Below are 21,425 nucleotides of genomic sequence, written 5' to 3' on the forward strand. Positions count from 1 at the left end.
TTGGACTTAGTGAATTATGATGAGATTGTAATTCGGAGATCACTAGTCTTTAAGCATGTGCTCTACATTCCTATTCAAAGGATATGCGAGAAGTACATCGAAGTATGCAGATAGAATAACACTATCAAGGCTCGGGGGTCAACTATGGATGTTATTTGAGCACTCAATGCCACATGGTCAAACTAAGTAGTCTTTTTTCATATAACTATGGATGTTATTTGATCCTCACTTACAATTAGTCGACGAGTTGACTGAGGACATATTGTGCTTGACCACAACTCCTGTTAAGGCATGCATTAGTTTGAACATTCATCAAAACATGTATCAAAGCATTTTACTAAAAATTCTGATAGAAAGTATGGCATTGAGGGTCAACATAGGGAGCAATGAAAATGAGTGTAAGAGAGAGAGAGTATTGTGAACATTAAAAATTAGGTAGAAAATGATACCCTTCTAAAAAAATTGAAGTTAATGAAATATTTAATGAGGACAGTTGGGACATGTAGGAACAAGATCAAATTTTTTTATACTGAATGTAAAAACATATGACAAGCATTCATGCACTATTCAAGAAATCAAATAATTTGGAGTCATGAGGATATTCTTAGGTTTTTCATGTTATCACGAATATCTCAACCAAACTAAATACTTGCATCCCTCGAGTCCACTGACCCAAAAAATTCCTTGAAGTCTCCTGCTATTTCATAACATGAAAAACCTTCACACATCTTACTCATCATAATAATCCTTTGCAATGGAGTGGTAAAGAACTTTGAATACTAGCTAAAAACTCAAAAAGAAAAAAAAATTATACAACTTACCAAGGGGAAATTCCCCTAGGAACTCCAAAGTTTGGTGTGCTCGCTCACTCGCATATATGAACATTCCAGATGTGATGACATTCAAGATAAAAATCACGAGACATCCTAGAGAGGCTGAGGAGAGATGGCATCGAGAATAAAGGCGAGGCAGTGTGGGTACCCGGCAGCGAGGACGTCAGAGTGCATGCCCACGGCGCTCAAGACGGCTTGCAGGTCCTCCACAGAGGCCATCTCCTCGAGCCAGGGAAGGAGTTCCTTGGACAGACCGACCATCTCGTTGACGTTCCCCAACCTGGCCTGCATGGTCCTCTCCCAATTCTCTTCGTCTTGTTCTTCCGTGGCGACGGCTGCAGCAGCAGCAAGGGGTAGCTTGAAGAAGCGCTGAAGGCGGTCAATGAGAGCGAGGTAGACGAGGATGGGCTTGAGGAGGGGAAAGAGGACACTCTCGTCGGCGTGGGGGAGGCGGTGCTGGGCGGCGGCATGGCGGAGACCGCGGCGAAGGAAGGGAAGGCGGTGACGACGCCAGTCCCTGTAGGACTCAGCCAGGAGGGAGGTCACCATCATGAACTGCACGGATTCCTCGTCGGAGGGAGGAGAAGAGGAGAGGTAAGCCGCGACAGAGCGGGCCAGGCTGCGGCGGGTTTGTGGTGGTGGGCCCGCAGGGCCTGGCTGGTCCAGCAGATGGGCCGCCATCTGCACCATGAATGGCAAGAATCGGGCGTTGCTCTCCTTGCCCCCGCCCCGGCTGTCTGCACTGAATGACGCCCCCGTTGCGAACCGAGCCAGCATCTGCGAAGAGACAGTCGAGAGAGAGAGAGATGGTGAGCTGTATACTGTGAAGAGATCGAGGCGGAGGTTTCACGTGTAAGCTAGATAGACATGGTCGTTCTGTTCTGTTCATTTTAAACGAATGAAAAATTCGCATAAAAGAACCGCACAGGGACTTGTTCTTTGTTCTGTTCTTTTTTTTTTTCAAAAACGAACAAAATTCGCACAAAGCGAACAAAAGAACCGCACACGGGTCTGTGTCTGTGCGATGTTCTGTTCGAATTTGTTTTTGTTCTGTTCGGAAAGCCGAACAGAACGAACAATTCGCACAAATTTGCACGAAAATAACAGAACGACTATGTCTACGTGTAAGCTGGAGAGGGGGAAATCGAGGTAGGAGCAATGCACAAGAAGAGGAAAGAGAGATGAGAGAACATTGATGAAAACAATATGAGAGGGAAAGCAGCGCCAGGCAGCCTGCAACTAGAGAGAAAGAAAGAGAGAGAGACTGAGTCGAGACGGAGATGACGGGACCACAGATGGAAACAAAAAGTTTGAGCAGACATGAATTGGAAAAAAAACAACATGAGGAAAACATGGAATTTGAGAGTGAGAAAAGGTGGCGAGAGATGACGAGACCACAGCTGAAAACAGTAGATCAAGCAGAAATGAGAGGAAGAACAGCGCCAGGAAAATACAAAACTAGAGAGAGATCAAAGTAACGAAAGAGTATTGGATTAGAGAAAACGTACGAGGACGATGTCGTATGAGAGGAGGCGGATGCGGGACCCATCCGCAGCACCAAGGGCAGCAAGATTATCCCAATGCTGGTCAATGTAACGGGCATATTGAGCTGGCAGCAGGGCAGGTCCCCTTAGCGGGAAGATGCTGTTACAGAGTGTCTCATTGTTCCTCAGTGCTGCCCCTTCCCACTCTTTCTTCGGGTTCTTCAACGCCGCGTCTGCCCGTTTTGCCTCCAGGTGGCACTGAAAATGTATCACATTGAAATGACTCACCGTTGTATAGACCAGATCACCGCCTGTTCTGGCGGCACCGCCCAGGCTGACCCTCTTTGTGTACGTGTATGCGCCTAACGCGTCCCCTGGCCTTAGTGAGTATCCTTCTCTGCACACCATGCATGCCAATCCTTCCTCCTCTTCCTCTTCCATCTCTTCCATTATGCTCGGCCGTGCCATCACCACTATCTTGCCCACCTCCTGCCTCATCCCCAGCCCCTGTTTTTTTTAAAAAAAACTTCATTCACTGCCATGGCAATTCTCATGCAGAGATTTGAATTGACCTGGAGGAGTTGTTGGCGCTTGAGGAGGGCCCGGCGGCGGAGCTCATCGCGGGTGGCGAGGCGGAGGCGGCGGACAGGGTCACCGAGAAAGCCGTCCTCGTCAGCGAGGGTGTCGAGGAGGTTCTCGGCGCGTGCCGCCACCTCAACGCCACCGGGGATGCGCTCCAGGGAGTGCAGCAGGGGGAGGAGCGACGACGATGCCGCTATCTCTTCCTGCGCCCGCCGGTGCCCCCTACAGACACCTCTCAGTACTGCAAGAATAGCTGGCGTGGACAGAAGCCTCAACCCCTCCCCTGCCAGCTGCGGGAAGCTCTCCAGAAGGTGCTTCACAGCTGAAGCCACGATCCCCTTGTCTACGATCATGTCCTTGAGCCGCTCCCCCCCCGAGCTCGTCCTCAGTGACTCTGTTAGCCGCACAAAGTTCTCCACTGCCGTCCTCTGCTCCTCTTCTTCTTCTTTGCTATCCTCGAGGCGGTCAAAGGCGGGCCAGTCAAGGAGATGCGGGACAAAGTACTGGAGCAAGGCCTCCATGGCAGCCGGCTCACCATAGGTGAGGTAGGGTAGGATGCGGGCCACCATCTCACGGTTGCGGTGGCGCTTGTGGGAGAGCCGCTCTAGGAACATGAGAACGATCTTCTTGGCCTCCTCGTCAGCAGAGGTGGCAGCGGTGGTAGCTTGGAAGGTAACGCTGAGGTTGGAGTCGTTGGCCTCCATTGAGAGAGCCTCTACGATGAGGAGGACACCTTCAGCGGGCTCCATGACATCTGCAGAGAAGGCACGCCGTGCAGTCTCCAGGAGCAGCCCAAGTGCTCCCTTCCGAAGCAGCGCCCGCCGGTTCTCCCTGATCTTGCAGCAGTATGTCAGCAGGTTCAAGAGTGCCATCAGTTCCTCCTCGCTTGACTTTAATCCCTGCTTGCTCAGCCGCTGCCCACATCCATCAACTTGTCAGTAGAAAGATAGATAGATAGATAGAGAGAGAGATAGATAGATAGATAGATAGAGAGAGAGAGAGAGGAGGACCTGGATCATGCCAAGGATAACTTCGAGACCACCACATTCACGGACAGCACCAGCAATGGCAAACTCGACCTCGGGGTCCTGAGATTCCTCCCTGTCCTCCTCTAGCTCCTTGATCATGGGCTCTGTGGCCTCCCCGTCCAACCCCTGACCAGAGAAAAAATTTGCAATGTCCCCACTAATAATAATATGGAGAGTTGGGATTGTACCTGAAGGCGGTACGTGATCGCCATGGGTGGAAGTTCTCCCCCAGAGGGGAGGGCAGAGGAAAGCAAGGCAGAGCCAGAGGCGGTACTTTGAGTCAGGGCACAGGACTTTTTCCAGACCTGCTCATACACCTGGGCGATGGTGAGGTCGAGAGAAATGATGCTCCCGGCAACAAGCAGCTCCATGCCATAGTCGTCATCAAGAAGGCCAATGAGGTCCAGCTGATTGCATATCTTGTTCTTTACGTCCCTCATCAAGGGCCCAATCTCCTTGCTCGAGTAGGGCTTCTTCGTCATCGAACCCCTGATAAACTCTTCCTGTGTGTGTGCCTTGTACAGATACAGCAGATACACTGGCTCCGGTTTAGTGGGGCAGATCACGTTGCGCAGCTGCTCCAGTATGAACTGTAGCAAAAAAGTATTTAAATTAAACACGGTTCACAAATATTCTAATATTTTAATTATTTGGATGAGGAGAATACCAGTGAAGTCTGTGCTTTGGGCTCCCTGAAGTGAAGCTCAAGGGCAGAAATACAGGCGCGTATGAAAAGTCGCTTGTTTTCAGAGCTCTCAAGGAGTCCATCAATGAGTTCTTTCAAAAGGCGGTTACAATCGCTTATCAGCTTTGTCTTCTGTAGGATTAAACCCCTCAGCACCAAGAGGGCCTCCAAGACTTGTGATATCAACTCGGCTCGCATAAACCTTGTGCCAATATTTGAATAAATGAAATTGAGAAATAATTTTTTCTTTACATTCGTCCACATTCAACATCATCAACCCTCGTTCACACTGTCATTGACATTGACAGGGTATCACTGATATCCGTTAACGTCAGTTGATGGGAACTTTTCAACCAATGGATGATTGATACCATCATCATGGAACCATCGAATCTGTCCATTGATGAGTCATGGCAACTTTCTAACCAGTCGACGATTGATGTTGATGCCATCATCATGGAACAGTCAAATCCATTGATGGTAAGTTTCTAACCAATGGATGATTGATGTTGATGACATCATCATGAAACCATCGAATCCATTGATGGTAAGTTTCTAAGCAATGGATGATTGATGTTGACGACATCATCATGAAATCGTCGAATCCATTGATGGTAACTTTCTACCCCCTGGATGATTGATGTTGATGCCATCGTCATGGAACTGTTGAATCCATTGATGGTAACTTTCTAACCAATGGATCATTGATGTTGATGTCATCATCATGGATACTTCAAATACGTTGATGTCAGAACCAGCAATACGCTGCAATCATAACTGAATAGTAAATGATTTAATTAGCTAATCATAATACCTGACTCTTATGGTGGGGACCTCAAGAAACTTGCTGAGGAGCTCAACCAGCTTGTGCAGGACGAAACCCTGGGATATGTCAACATTCAGCCGTCTTTCCTGAGATTCAATACGGTTGACCTCCTCAGTGATCAACCGACAGACTATGGCCAGGCACCCCCTGGCAGTCAGGAACAGCCTGCTGGCTTCAGATCCTATCATCTTGAAGAACAGATCGAAGTACTCAGCAGCACTGTCGCCAATGGCCAAGCTCGCCGGCAGCAGGTTCATCAGCAAGTTCAAAAGCTGGAACTGGCGTGACGAGTTCTCGGGGCAGATGAGGGCAAAGAGAGAGCAGACTTCCACCCTTATGGACTGAGAGCAGGCACTGAGGATCAGCTCCGATACCCAGGACCCAAGCTCAAAGGAGGAGAACTCTGACTTCCCCCCTCTTCTGCAGGCGGCCCGCTTCCATCTGAGGGCGTACTTGAGGGCAAGAGTGTCTCGAGAAACAGATCTCTTTGAGAACCTGGATTGCCGCCTCACAAAGTCAAGGTAGGAGGCCCCTCTTTCCCATTCTGAATAGCTCAAGAGCGGGACACCCAGATCACTGTTACCACTCCCTCTGTCATCCTTCACAATGGCTCTCCCCCCTTCCTGCTTATCAGGGATGTCATCAGTTTTTGGAGGGGTGCAGGCCTGGGACACTATCCTCAGACTGGGGAGGATGACATGCTCAGAGATGGCTGGGTGCTTGGCTCCGTATTTGATGGAAGAAAAGAGGAGCTTGAAGGCAACCCGCAGCCGGGCTTCCCAGAACTCGTCGACCAAGGAGCAAGTCTCTGATAGCAAGAGCAGCTCCTCCCGGGTGGCCTGGGATATGTCCATGGAGCGGTGGTGCTCGAGGCAGTACATGACTTTCTTCTGGATCAAACTGTTGAGCTCTGCAACCGCATCCGCATCACCTTCAGAGAAAGCACAGAGCACGGCCCGGGCCTGGGAGCGTGCTGTCTTGGGGCCCTGGTGGATATTATTCTCAAACAGCTCTGGAAGAATGCCTAACCGGACCAGTTGCTTTCTACAGGTGCTGTTTTTGGAGAGGACTTGCAGTAGCTCCATGCAATGGGCGGTGAATGTAGCAGCACAGCCATAGCAGTTGTTGGGCAGGCGAGAGACTGCAGGATTCTGAGAGGAGATGCCTTTCTTCTTGTTCAAGTAGCTCATAAGCACCCGTCGGAGGCCTTGGAGCATTTGTACACTCTTGCTGACTGAGTCAAATGCAGCCTTGCATTTTTCTCCATACAGGACCCCCAGGAGAGCAATCTTTCGGTTGATTTTGCATGAGGGGCCGGGCAAGGAGGCAATCATCTGCTGCATGGTATCCTTGAGTGCATGCTGCGAAGAGTCGGCCTCCTGCTCCCCAACGCTGGAGGTGAGCTTGAGCAGTGGCTTCTTGAAGCCGAGGAGCTGCTGGTAGCGCCGGTGAGCATTCTCTGACTCAGACTCGATTGCTGCCAGCACCTTCCTCATCTCCTCGTCACTTCCGATCTCGTCAAAGGCAAAGCTGGGCTTCGCCATAAAGTGGAACTCAAAGCGACCATACTTGCTGTATCCACACTCATTGCAGAGGAAAGAATTCAAGTTCTCATAGTTTATGTTGCGGCACTGCCGGCACTGGTATGCGTTCTCATGGCAGTGGCTGCAGATGCCATGCTTATCGGTGACGGCCCTGCTACAACGGGGGCATTGCAGGGATTCGAGAGAGGAGGCCTGGAGGTTCTCATAGAAAGAATCCAGCTCAATCATGAAGTTGCAGGCAGATATAGGGATTGGAAACTCGACCTTCAGCTCCGTCTGGTTCACACCCAGGTGACAGCTCTTGGCACGCTTCCACAGGGCCCAATTGTTCTTCAGAACTGATAAGTCAGCCAGCGGGTTGTTATTGTAGTGCAGGTTCAGCACTTTCACAGATCTTGATTTGCGAGCATCATGGACGTTCATGGCGACGGACTGGATTGTATGGCTGCCGGTGCACTTCACAATGATGCGGTTGTCGGTGAACTTGGTCTCAGATTTCAAGGTCTCCAGCTTCATACGCGTGTAAGGTGCCTCAGGGCAGCTGCAGGCTATGCAGGGGTCACTTTCTAGATAATACCCATCGAACTCGACAAATCCAATTAGAGCGCTGTATAAACGTGAGTTTGGGTGATTGGCCAAGAGCTCATTCTGTGAATGGAGTGTCTCGAATATGCAGTTAATCACATCTGCCGTCAGGCACTTGTTGACAATACTAAACTTTGATCCATTTGGCCTTCCCAAGAGAGAGATGAGCAGTTCGATGAACTCCACTGTGTTCTGGCCGTACATTGGCAGGATTTTGACCTTGTCTAAAAGCACAGAGAGAAGAGTTTCCTGGAAGGTCTCTTTCCCATGGTGCCAGAGCCCAGAAAGAACAGCTTTTGCTTCAGAGCGCAGACTTGTTGAGTTCCAATCAAGCAGAAAAGTGTCAATGAACCGCTGAAGAAGAACGTTACCTCCTTCTCTGGTATAGAAGATGTTAACAGACTGTTCCATGTCAAGATACGACCTGTCGGAGCTGGTTTCACTGCCCACTTCATCTCCCTTTGTCTTCTTCTTGGAATCGATAGACGATGACTGAAATTTAGTTCCATCATCTCCCTCTGTCTTCACTGCAGAAGAAGAAGAAGCATCTTTGCCAGTGTAGAAGGCCAGTGTTAACAGCTTCAGCGTCAGGATGACAGATTCCTCCCCAAAACAGAATACTGCATCAGCCAAGAGGGGTAAGATCTCTCCATTCTTAATGCAAAACTTTTGCCAATGCCTTGGTCTTGCTCCTGCAACCTCAGACAATGAGGACAAGCTCTTAACTAGCTTAGCACTTCCCTCATATAAAAGAGGCCCTTGGAAGCCGCCAGACTCATTCTTAAGTTTGTACAATTCCCTCACTTCGTTTGAGAACTGCCAAGAATCTCTCACCTGGTAATACTGTGTTTTGCTCCCGCACAGATGCAGGAGCAGCCTTCTGGCGTATCTACGCACAAAGGCTGTGTTTGGGTTGCAAATATAATAGCAGAGAACGTCCTGATAACCATCAAGCTTCAACTCCTTGGTGCCAGAGTTTCTCTGGTGGTGGGTTTTCTCCCTGCTCACACTCTTATCGTGTTTCTCAGGCCGGATGAGACCATACACCACGCGGAAAGTGTTCTCCAGTAGCAGCCGGTGGTAGTCTAAAAATAAATTTGTTTTGTGGACTTTTGCATAAGAATCAGAGAAGAAGGGCAAGAAATTCCCCGCTGGAAGGTCCTTTCTAATTGTTAACAGACCATGACTGTTCTCAACGTTATTCCCAGGAGAGGATTTGAACTCTGAAACGAGTTGCAGCAATATGTCCATCAGATAGTTGACGAATGACTGTTGCCTCAAAGAAGAGCAGGCCCGGGTCAGCTGAGAAGTAAACTCATTCTTTTCTAAGTCGTCACTCGAACGAGACAGAAAACTGCTGCTTAATGAAGGACCTTTCTCCTGCTGTGTCTCCCCGGTTTTAGTGTTAGTGCTCTCAGTGCCAGGTTGGTGCCAATTCCTGAGCATTAGAGTGAAGAACATGAACACCAATATCATAATTTCCCCAAAGCTTGTGCATTCCTTGGTCACGAAGGGTTTTTCCAAGTCTATCTCTTCTAGAAACCACTTGACAACTTTCTCAAGGTCAAGACTCTCAGGCTTGGAGCTGTCCATGAAGGGCCCGCTGACGACAGAGAATAACCTGTAAAAGAGCTGCATGATAGGGATCCCTGCAAGCCCAGATGTCACCCGCATCCATCCCTTGATCTCTGCAATCAACTGCTGGAGCAAAAGTGAGTTCACCGCCCTATTTGAAGCAGATATAGAGACAAACCTCTGCTGATTCTGGGTTGGAAAATCATCGCCAGACATGTTAGACTCCAGTACATGAATAGGGGCAGCTAAGTTCTGAGAACTGATATCTGTTGCTGTCAGGTTAAGACTGCCATCGGCGAGCTCATCTCCCGTGAACATGTGGTGATCACTCTCGATATGGATTATTGACATGGGATGATCTCTGGAATGAGGCGGCGGAAGCTGATGTGAGTCCAGTAATTCATAGCAGGTCTCACACAAGTCGAAGTCCGGGCAGATGTTACAGTGCCACCTTCTACGAAGGATTGGGACAGTTGAACACCCATCGCAGCAATATTGAACGGACGAGAGATTCCCATCATCCTCTGGCAACACATGGGCATTCCCGCCTGTTCCAGTAGATGCATCAGAGGACATCTTTGCAGCTGAAGGGTTATCTGGAGTGTCATCCATTGGGGATAAAATCATCTGCTTTGGGAAAGGAACCTGAAGCAGCCTTGACGATAAGGCTAAGCTGAAATTTTCAAAACATAGAATGAGAGTCTGGACAGAAACATGAAAAAATAAAAGTGAAAATAGGGAACTGCTTGAAATCACCTGCTGGCGGTTCGAACAGCTTCATAAGGTGCAAAGAGAAGCTTCTTGATTAGAACAACCGCAGAAGCTACAGAGCAACCAGGAGCAGCCTTTCCATGCAAGGTGAGACATTCAGCGTAGCAGTAGATCAGGTCCACGGATGGTATGACAATGCTGTTTATGGTTTCTGTATCAGGCTTTTCCAGATCCAAAATTCCCCAGAGAACATCCATTAATCCATCCACAACTTCAGAACCTGATCACAAGCAGCGTTAATTGTGTCATTCCATGTTATGAATGATTTGGTCAAAATATCAGGAATGCTCTCCCCTAACTATTGAACATACCATGAGATTCGAGAAACGAGACCAAATTGGATTGCCGGTGAAAAGCAATTCTTGATACCGAACGAAGCAGTGATATGAAATCTTTAACTACCCGGCCGGCTGAGACACTCCCAACACCAATTCTAGACTTCAACTTAGGTAGTGTGCTTATAACACCCAACAGACGCATGGTATCCTTAACCTGCAGGACAAATATTTTAAAACATGTATTATAGAAAAGGCATTCATTTACAGAGGATCCGTAAACATACATGATAATAAGTCTCCTTTCTAGAGATAATGGCTTTGAGAACACGGGAAGCAGCAGCCAGCAATAGCTGTTTGTCTTCATTTTGGAACACAGTCTCCAGTAAATCCCTGCATTTAACTTTTCCAAGATCCAAGTCTGCCATCTCATCCAGGTCCAAACAGTTCCATGACCTGCATGCTGAGTATAGCCTTGAAAGAAGATTAAGAGCCTCTGCCAAAACCTGCTCTTGAACAGAAGCAGGTTGCACGTTCTGATACTTCTTTTGCAAACTTGGCATGTTGTTTCCCAAAGCATTGGTTTCAAACTTAAGAACTGCTTCCATTTTTTGTTTCCAACCAAATTCGTCTTTTGGTTGACTATAGACCTCCAAAGAGTCAACCCGAGGAAGTGAGATCCCATCAAAAGTTGGGCCAATGGAGACTGTGAATTCTTCATCAGAAATCAGAGACTCAGACGTAGTGAATGGAATATCATACCAAGCTCGCATGCCCTCATCCAACTTAATTACTCTTTGGAAGACTGCAATCTCGGAGGGGATATGATTGACAGAGGTATTTCCCACTTGTACACGAATACCCACCATAGTCACATCAGGGTTTAAATTTGACACAGAAATCTGGCAACAAAAATTTTCAGAAGTTAATAAGGAAACACTTTAAAAAAGAACTCAGTTTCATGGTACCTTGAATCCTGACGGGCTGGAGCTTTCCAAGAACCCATCTTCAGATTGAAGCCTTTGCTTAGCAGCTTCGGAGTCTCCGCTTCTTATTGCATCCCCACTCAGCCTTACGTCAGATGTAACACAAGTAGTTTTCTCAAAGAAGTCCAACGGGAAATCCGTATTCATCCCAGAAAGCACTTCACTGTTCAATATACCTGCACCTATCTTCTTCGCCTTCTCCAGGTTCAGACTTGCAGACATGTCAGGGGTCTCAGGGGCATTAGAGTAAATTTGAAGGCTGCCATCATCTTGAAAAACCAGGCAGTAGGACTTGTCCTTAGCTATCGACTTGTAAGCTGCAATTCCTACCGAGGGTAGGACCGGACCTGACAGGTATCTCATGTTCTGTGCCATTAATTCACTCTGCCTGAAGGAAACAGCCAAAGGAGCGTTAGACCTGACACTGGAAAAGCAGACAAAGATCCCATCCTCAACAAACAGATCTCTCCAGTGATGCAAGCCAGCAGGCTTATCTTCCTCTTCATATATCTTTGAAACCTCAGTCAATGTTGTTGCAGCTGCATCTAATCGTCCCACCAAAGTAATATCATCTTGATAAGATAAGAAGAGTAGCCTATGAGAAGAAGAGAAGTACAACGATCGGCCCTTCGGTCGCAGGTCCCCAGAATCAACGCTGATAACCTGAGTCAATGATTTCTCCCCCCCATCTCCCTCCATCGATAACTCCAGTCTGAATAAAGACCCACACTTTGATAGAACTAGAAGACACAGCCTTCCCATGGAGAGCAAAACAAGAGTTGCGTCCATAATGACATCGTTCTTTAGGGTGAAATAGTGGATAGGGCTGATGGTATCCTGAGAGAGATTATAGATCTTTACGAATACATTTGTGACGACCATGAGATGAACTTGTGAGCCAGGAACCCATTCCACGCGGAAAATATAGGTGTGTTGCAGAGCAAGCTCGACCGCAAGACGATCAGTGACTTCCCCGCGTGAATTGAGGGTAAGCACTTGACATTCCTCATAACCGGCAACTGCCAAGTAGTTCTCGGCTATGGGATTGAATAAGAGATGAACTATTTCGAATCTAACAGTGTTTTTGGAGAGAGCCTTCACACTGCTCTTGTCTGCAGTCACCATGGGTAAGCTGCCCTGCCCTATTAGCTGACTAGAATCAAAGATGGTAACCTTGTCTCCCTCCCCAACGGCAAGTCTGCCTCGAGTGCTGGCACTGAGCAACGACTTCACGAGCAACCCACTTGCTAAATGGGATTTAAGATCTCGTGAATTTGCATAATCTGCCTTAACTTTCAGGTCAAATGATCCGCTTTTGAAAGTTTTCTTCAGCTGGAAAACATCAGTACTGCAGGACAATGTCATATTGCGACTAAGGACCACCTTCTTGTCCTTGCAAAGATCGTTCTCACGCTTCTTGGCCACTGCTCGGGCTAACTTACCGCAAAGTCCAAGCACATGTTTCTCAGTATCAATATCTTTGAGAAGGGTAGGAAGAATCCCGATCATCTCTCCTGGAATAGAGAACTTAACAGAGCTATCGGTGTCAGTAAGAGCGTCAGCATCCAAATCTGAGTCACTGTCTGGAGCCTGATCACCATCCTCAGAGAATGGTAACAGAGGTTTGAAGCCAGAACTGGTTCTAACAGCAGAGTTACTACCGGCAGCAGTTTTTCTTGGTTTGAGGCACTGGCAATTGCTGCCTCTGACGCCTCCCGCCCCGCAATCGCAGAAGAATCTACTTGAACGGGAGTACACTACACGGTGGCCACGATGGCATACCTTGGCACACACCGAGCAACATCCTTTAGAAACTGTTAAATCACAAGTGTAACAGAAATACCAATGTTGCTCCATAAATTTGTTTCCACTTGATGTGAAAGTGCATAGCTGGGAAGCAAGTGCGCTCTCAATGTTGCCGTCATCTTCTTCTTCCTTGTTAATGCCAGCCAGCTCACCATCCGACAATCCATCGTCCTCATCTTCATCCCCTGACGTGGCATCACATTCCATGTTGGCAGATTCTGTTTCCTGAGAGCGAGAAGCTAATGCATCCGCGTTCTTCCTCCCGATTGGCCTGGGGATTGAAGGATTTACCCCCAAAGTACAGCTTGAAGAATGCATGTCTGATAATTTATTTGTTGTGTTCTTACTGACTTCAGGATCACCTAGAACAGTGCCCAGGAAACTAAAGAGAAACTTCATGTGCTGCAGCAAATCCTGACGTTCAGCTAGGACCTCAATTAGGAGTAAAATCCTCTCCAAGAACATTTTTGATGAAGACTCCCCCTCCAAGAATTGAACGACCAAAGTGAAGAATGCTTTGGCAGTGTTGATGTCATGTAGAGTAAATGCACGCTCCAGAGACAAAAGCATGGCCTCGACAAATCTGTTACGAATTTCCCTTGACATAACTTCTTCAGGTTGTGATACTAGACATGAAAGGAAATTCATTGTTACTTCTCTTAATTCAGACGAACTTTCCTTTGAGATAACCATCCCGGAAGATTCCTCAGCGCATCCAAGGAGTCTCTTTTCCAGCCAAACAGATAGATTGGACAATTCCAAGGCCAGAAACATTTTTTGTAATGACTGTTTGAATCCAGGGTAAAGAGATGAACAAGCCAAAATATTGATGAAGAACTGGAGAACTTTAAGGTTGACAGTTTCAGAAGAGCACTTCTCTAGTGCGGTAAATAAAGCCAGATAAGTTATACCATGCCCAGTAAAAGGTTGCTCCACTTCATTGTCAGCAGCATGCACTGTCCCCATGAAATATTTAAAAATATTTGCTCTTGTCTTATCTAGCCTGAGGCCCTCGGCTTTCTCCAGAGTTGCCACAGTCAACGTTTCAAGTAGAGCAGCATCAATTGCATCTTCACAATTTGATTCAGATAAGGTGCCTAACAAGTGTTTCAATTCATATAGACAAAGGTAATCAAAGCCTCCGCTCAATCTTTCAGAAACACTATGAAATATAGAGACACATTTTTCATGAATACTGACAAAAATAATGTCAGATTTTACGACCATTACAGACCCCATAATTTCATCAATCAAGTCCCCATCAAGATAACTAGAAATAGCAGAACCCATTCTGAGAAACCCATCAATGGCGCAAACAATGTCTCTCACAGTAAGAACACAAGACAAAAGCAGCCCACTGTGAACATTTGAATGTGAGGGAAATCCATGCAACATGCATCTCTGAAGTATCCGCGAAGGCAACCATGATATTTGGAGGGCCGAAATTTCGTCTAGCTTTGCCAAAAGGCTAACCATCGAGTTCAACTGTGAAGTTTTGGAACCACAACATTTGTCAAGTAGATCACTCTGTACTAGACCGTTAGCCAACACATGTTTGATAAGCAACGAAGAAGAAAATCCATCACCATTGTATTGCCCACCATGGAGAACAGAGAGAAAAGCTTCCTGCAAAATTTCCAACTTTTGCCTCAAACAAGAGGATAAGATTCTTAACAGCCATCCAATTTTATCCAATTCTGTAAGAGATATGACAGTGCCTTCAGCGGCATTCAAGAACTCACGGTCCTTTGAATTATATTCGGTCCATAAGTCCGTTTTACAACTTTTTTCTCTGACGGAATGGGCCCAAACACCTGCGTTGAGTAGGTAAAGCACAAGAGATAGCAGCGACTCATTTCTAAGGAATTCCCAGCCCTTGAATGTAGCCTGTCTTTGAGTACTCTGTAACTGTGGCAGCACTTTGATAATTTCCTCTGTAACGGAACAATGGTTTAACAATAAATTGCTGAAATTGATTAAGTATTCAGGTGTTGACAAGTCCTTTGACTCAGCGTTTTCTCTCCACTGAACGTAGCCTCCAAGAGAGGCCACCCACATGCATGTGTCCCAGCAAAGCAGAAATACATACCTCTCAAGCAACATGTCTTCCACAGTTTCTGCTTTTCTACCTGACCATAATGCCAGAATCGAAGAGAAGGATAAAACCAAGTCACTATAATCAATACCCAATGACTGAAAACCATCAGAAATGCTAGAGAGACTTGCAGGGAATGAGAAAGCAGCAACATCAATCAGATGAGGAAGTACAGCATTTACAACTGACAACTCATGTATATGATCCCCCAAGATGTTTCCTACTTCAATAGGTGCCCAGGAAGAATAGCTCTCAGGGAAGTTAAGTGAAAAACACGACTTTGACGAATAGACAGCTCCCAGTCTCCACCTCAATCTCAAAAGCAACCATGAAGGACAACCACCGGGGTGCAAAATTAAGTAACGGAGAACCAAAATGAGCCTGGAGACTAACAATGCCCAGCAAGAGAGTTGGTTTGATGTACTCTCTTCCAGAGATCTGCTTATCTCCCTGAGAGAAAAGAACACAATTTTGACAAGAGAAGATTTCTCAGCTTCATTGGCCAAGTGGAAAGCCATCAGAAGAATTTCTATGTGGAAAATGCTGGGAAGAGTTCCAGAAAGCTCGGTGAGGTCTGAACATCCACTGAAGATGTCATTTGTCCTCTCCGTGATGTACTTACAATAGGACTCATATACTCTGCCAGCTAGACGTTTCCCAGTTGATCTTGAACTAGAACTTGAGATAAAACAACGAGCAAGCAAAGAAAGGGTGTGATCATTATACACATATTTCCGGCCGCTCACCGTAAGTATCTTGTCCACTAGGCATTCTTCAATAAAGGGGGACAAAACATTATGCTCCAATAGATTATTCAGCAGCCTTAAGCAGATCTCATTAGCATGAGGAAGCGTGCCCTGAGACAAGAATCCACTGCTAATTGGAGAGGACTTGTCATCTGGGTAGCTTTGAAAGAGAAGCAGGGAAAGTAAGTACTCGATATGATTCTCATTTAACTGTCTGCAGGCTTCAGAAAATATGGAAAAATCCCAATCCGGAGAAAAAATGCATGTTTTTAAGAAATTTAGAAGTTCACATGCTGCAGTAACGAAAGGCATATGAAGGCCACTAGAGACTCCTGCTACAACAACAGACAACTGGTCGCCCCCATCTGATGAACCCACAGGCCGAGAAGCTTCCGAAAAAAGATTTCCAAAGATCGCATCGTCTTCATGGCTTGCCGTGCTTTCCGGTTCAGAAACATTAGACTTCGTACAAGCTTGGAAGATATTATTCCGCTTGATTCTGGAACGTGCTCCTTCAGCGTGGAGGAAATAAGCCAGATGCAAAAGATTATCCACCCACTGCCTTGAGGATGGAAACATAAGCATCAAATGTTCTTCTACCGTAAAACTCCGAAGAAGGAACACCTTCTCAGAATCAACATGGCATGAAAACCTTTGAGACTTGAAGTCAAATTCATTCGGATCAAGCGACTGCAACCTCTGATTCTTAGCCTCCCCAATGAGCTTCAGCAAATGCATAACAATCTGAGGAAAGTAAGCCACTGGACACCTGATGGAAGAGCCTGAGAAATCACATCTCCATACACTGGAATCTAACACATTGAGTATGTTAGCAATCATGATTGCACGCACATTCTGATAAACCACACTGTTACAAGAAACAACTCGAACAAAGTGCAAGAAATCTTCCAAAACAATCAATAATAAACCCCACAGAGTGTTCTGTGCAGAGCTTGTTTCACATTCAGAGATTTCTGCCTCCTGTTTGAACAGTTTTGGGAGGCTATCAGTAATGGCCGTGACTGTAATGAGCAAGTCAGCACCCAAGCCCTCAACCAACGGAAAGTCCTTCGCCAAATTAACCAGGAAGTTCAGAACCCTTGAGCTCATAGATAGATTCAAATGAAAAATAACGTCTTCTGACTGAATATTTGACTTAGAGAACAGATCTTTCAGAATCCTGAGGAGACGAGGCAAGCATTTAACGTGAGTAACTGCCCACTGTCGCAACAGACAAAGAGTACTGGTCGACAATCTTTGAGATGAATGTGCACTAAACCCTGGAAAGACATCTGTAGTCAGGACCTTCAAGACCCTGTCCGCAGAACTCTGGCTCTCAAAGCCAACACCTGTGTCAAGTGCCACGGATTCAAACGATTTGGAAACATTAAAATATGAAAGTTTAAGTAAAAGGGTAAAAAGAGAATTTCCTACCAATATCTTGGGGATTGCACCCAAGGAAGCTATCCAACTCCATGGAGTCCAACCCGTTGGGGAGAAAAGGTAGTGATTCTAAACTAATATCTTCAGAATTTTTACATGCTTCGTGATTCCTGAACTTTCCATCGACCACCATTATTTCTAATAATTCGATGAGGGAAATCTGCCAGGTTTTAAAAAGGGAAAGGTGTTAATGAAGTCCCAGAAACTGAGAAGCAAAACATTTAGCACTCGTGCTCCTGAAAATTATCAATTATCTCCTGAATGTACCAATTATCATGTTTAATTCTTTAATGAAAACCAAACTTTAACGAACCACATCTCAATTGAAATAATATCCAGTTGGAAATTTTATTAAGTAAAAACACAAACCAACTAATGAAATAAGAGGGGACTTAACTCAAGATGGTATCCAAATGAACGAGACAATCAAAGAGAGAGAAAGAGAGAAATCCATTCAGCAAGATTTCCAATTTATAACAAAAACATAATTTGCTTAGGAAGATACTCTGGATAAGAATTACTCGTCTATTCCTCGGTTATTTTGCTGGGGAATTTTTCGTAAATTGTTTCTTCGGTAAAAATTCCTCCCTCTCTCTAGTCCATCAAAAAAATTGACCAATAATTTAATATGATCGCACATGATTACAAAGATAAATACAAAAATTTAATAATGCTTCTCCATCGACATAAAGAAATAACCAGAAGAGAAAATAAGAAGAACTTTATTGGGGAATTTTCCAACTTCAAAACGATGCCAGAACGTCAGCATAACTAGAGAGCTTGAAAGAGCAAACCTGAAAACTAATATCATCACTTTGGAGACTTGATTTCTCCAGCAAACATGTACAAAGCTCGATAGAATCCCCCAGGATCGCTATAACTACCGGCTCCGCCCGATCAACTGCCCCAAAAAACGCCACCAAACATCACTAAACCCCCTAAACAAAAGCAAAAAAAAATAATAAATGAAATCCTCACCAGGAACGGAAAAGCATGCCGCCGCGATCGTTCTAACAACCTTGAGCGTGCAATCGATCTGCTCACGGCTCCAACTCTCGACTCCTAATCGTTCATCCTCGCCGATCTTCTTAATCCCACTCTTTAAGATGAAAAGAAGCTCCCTCAGCCCTTTTTGAACGGATTCCGACCGGAATCTCGCCATCAACCGCGACGGCACCTCCTCTTCTCGCAGAATCTGAAGCATTTGGGAGATTGTAGCCATGGATTTCTGCTGCAATTCGGCCTCCTGACCGCCCCCCACCGCCATCGCCGCCATCTACGAAGAATTCTGCCCTCTCCACTGCTTCATAGAGTAGAGAGAGAGTAGAGAGAGATAGAGAGAGAGGAAGAGATAGAGAGAGAGTGAGGAGAGAGGGGGGTCTGTCCCCTGCTGCAAGGAAAAAAGATTTGAATTGGAGGTGGGGGAAGTATTTATAGTATCGATGGCGGTTCTCGGTGGGGTGGGGCCCGCTTTAACGCATTTGGTGCGTTTTGCTACGTATGCGGTACGTGCGTCGTAGCTGTACGATTTTTGAACGTGTTTGCCGACGATGACGGAAAGCGCCATCGTGATCGACTGCCACTAGAGTGACGATGACGATGACGATTTTTCATCATCATGATCATCGGCAGCTTGAATGAGGAGGATGATTTTGTCGTCATCGTAATTCTCCATCGCTAAGATGAAGCAGATGATTTTGTCGTCATCGTAATTGTCCATCGCTAAAATGAAGCAGATGATTTTGTCGTCATCGTAGTTGTCCGCCGCTAGAATGCCGATGCGATGTTTCGTCATCCTAATCATCAGCAGCTAGAATGACGATAACAATTTTTTATTCATCGTAATTGTCCATCACTAAAATGAAGCAGATTATTTTGACGTCATCGTAATTGTCCATCGCTCAAATGAAGCAGATTATTTTGACGTCGTCATAATTGTCTGCTGATATAATGCCGATGATGATGTTTTAGTCACCCTAATCATCAACAGCTAGAATGATGATAACAATTTTCTCATCATCGTAAGTGTCCATCGCTAAAATGAAGCAGATTATTTTGACGTCGTCATAATTGTCTGCTGCTATAATGCCGATGATGATGTTTTAGTCACCCTAATCATCAGCAGCTAGAATGATGATAACAATTTTCTCATCATCATAAGTGTCCATCGCTAAAATGAAGCAGATTTTTTTGACGTCATCTTAATTGTCCATCACTCAAATGAAACAGATGTTTTTGTCGTCATCTTAATTGTCCGCCGCTAGAATGCCGATGATGATTTTTTATTTTGACGTCATCATAATTGTCCATTGCTCAAATGAAACACATGATTGTGTCGTCATCGTAATTGTCCGTCGCTAGAATGCCGATGATGATGTTTTAGCCATCCTAATCATCAGCAGCTAGAATGATGATAACAATGTTGTCATCATCATAATTGTCCGCCGCTAGAATGACGATGATGATGTTTTATTTTGACGTCATCCTAATTGTCCATCGCTCAAATGAAACAGATGATTTCGTCGTCATCATAATTTTCTGCCTCTAAAATGCTGATGACGATGTTTTAGTTATCCTAATCATCTGCAGTTAGAATGACAATTACAGTTTTATCATCATTGTAAGTGTCCATCGCTAAAATGAAGTAGATTATTTTGACGTCATCGTAATTGTCCATCGCTAAAATGAAGCAGATTATTTTGATGTCATCTTTGTTGTCCACCACTAGAATGAAACTGATGATTCTGTAATCATCGTAATCATCATCATATAAATAGATGATTGTGTCGTCAACATGATCATCCACGTCTAGGATGACGATGAAGCTATTGTCGTTTTAGTAATCATCCACATCCAGAATGAAAATGATGAATTTGTCATAGTAGTTGCATGCTGATAAAATGAAACGGATGATTTTGGTGTCATTGCAATCATCCACATCTAGAATGATGATGATGTTGATGATTCTTTCATCATTGTAACCATCCACATATATAATCACAATGATGATTTAATTATCGTAATCATCGACATCAAGAATGAAGATGACAATGAGTAAATGACATATATAAGTATATATTAAATACTTATATATCATTGGAGGAATGAGAGTTTTATTATTTAGAAACATTCAAGTTATCCATTATCTCATAGGTGAAATTTAAATATTTCTTGTCACCGAAGACTTCAGTCAGAATTGTAATGGCACTTAAAATCTCATGATCAAGTCACTTGTGCACGAATCACATCCATGATTTCTCAAGTCCTCGAGCAACATGTGTTGAACTACTCAAGTGGCATATCAGATTTCATCCTTCATCTAGATGGGTTCTATCATTGTTCCTCCACCATTATCAGGCCATTCTCATCGCACAATGGTGGAGGAAATCCAATAGAAGACAACAAAGTTGGGCACCTAAAGAATTCTAGCGTGGGTGAATTTCTTTCAAGGCCTTCTTCTATTTATACGTAAATATACTTTTTAACAAAACCACTAAACTTTAGGTTTATACTCTGATGTCCAAAAGACCATTTGTGTGTAACCTCTGGGCCCATGTATCAGTTTGGTTAACAGCTCTAATGGCCTAATAACATTATTGGACTACCTAATTAATTATCTACATCACTAAATAGATTAATTAATCACATATATGTTTAGATTGATGAGTTGGTTGAGTTTTTAGTCCGTGGGCCGCCAAGTTATACCTAATGGCCTATAATATAGAAAAAACCACAATGACTCTTTCATGGAACCTCGCTAGCATCTATTATTGTATATTCATACCCCCTTCATATGTTTGACACTCTAAAGATAAATATGGTATATTACCATTCAAGGATCCACACAGATCAATTTAATGATTTCTTTCCACTTAGAGAACCCATTATATGTCCTTGCTGTATACATACTAATCGCTACATGATTGACCATACTCATCAAATGGGTGGGACTAGATAATGATATTCCATCCATATAATTTAATGTCCTTCTCAAATATCATTCAAATATATATATTTAGAACATATTTAAAAAGACTAGTGATCTCCATATTTAGATATCTTCATAATCCACCAATCTAGATCATGTATTCATGGACTCGTCATACACATCAGATGTAGGGAAGGTCACAACCAGAATGATGTTCCGTCATATTGGACTGC

The 21,425-nt window shown here is 44.9% G+C and overlaps 1 protein-coding gene across 1 annotated transcript; it reads right to left on the reverse strand.

The window, feature by feature from the left end:
- Positions 1-763: 763 nt before the first annotated feature.
- Positions 764-18,671, reverse strand: BIG (auxin transport protein (BIG)). The gene is made up of 14 exons (XM_078583338.1): positions 18,243-18,671; positions 18,059-18,165; positions 17,256-17,424; positions 11,157-17,170; positions 10,476-11,090; positions 10,225-10,405; positions 9,899-10,133; positions 5,427-9,815; positions 4,595-4,814; positions 4,116-4,517; positions 3,910-4,053; positions 2,890-3,813; positions 2,342-2,824; positions 764-1,610 (listed from the first exon to the last, which is right to left on the reverse strand). Exons 1-14 carry the CDS (start codon positions 18,538-18,540, stop codon positions 927-929), a joined length of 14,865 nt encoding a protein of 4,954 aa, XP_078439464.1. The 5' UTR covers positions 18,541-18,671; the 3' UTR covers positions 764-926.
- Positions 18,672-21,425: the final 2,754 nt, after the last annotated feature.

Source organism: Wolffia australiana, chromosome 11 (genome assembly GCF_029677425.1).
Source record: "Wolffia australiana isolate 7733 chromosome 11, ASM2967742v1".
NCBI classification, from domain to species: Eukaryota; Viridiplantae; Streptophyta; class Magnoliopsida; order Alismatales; family Araceae; genus Wolffia; species Wolffia australiana.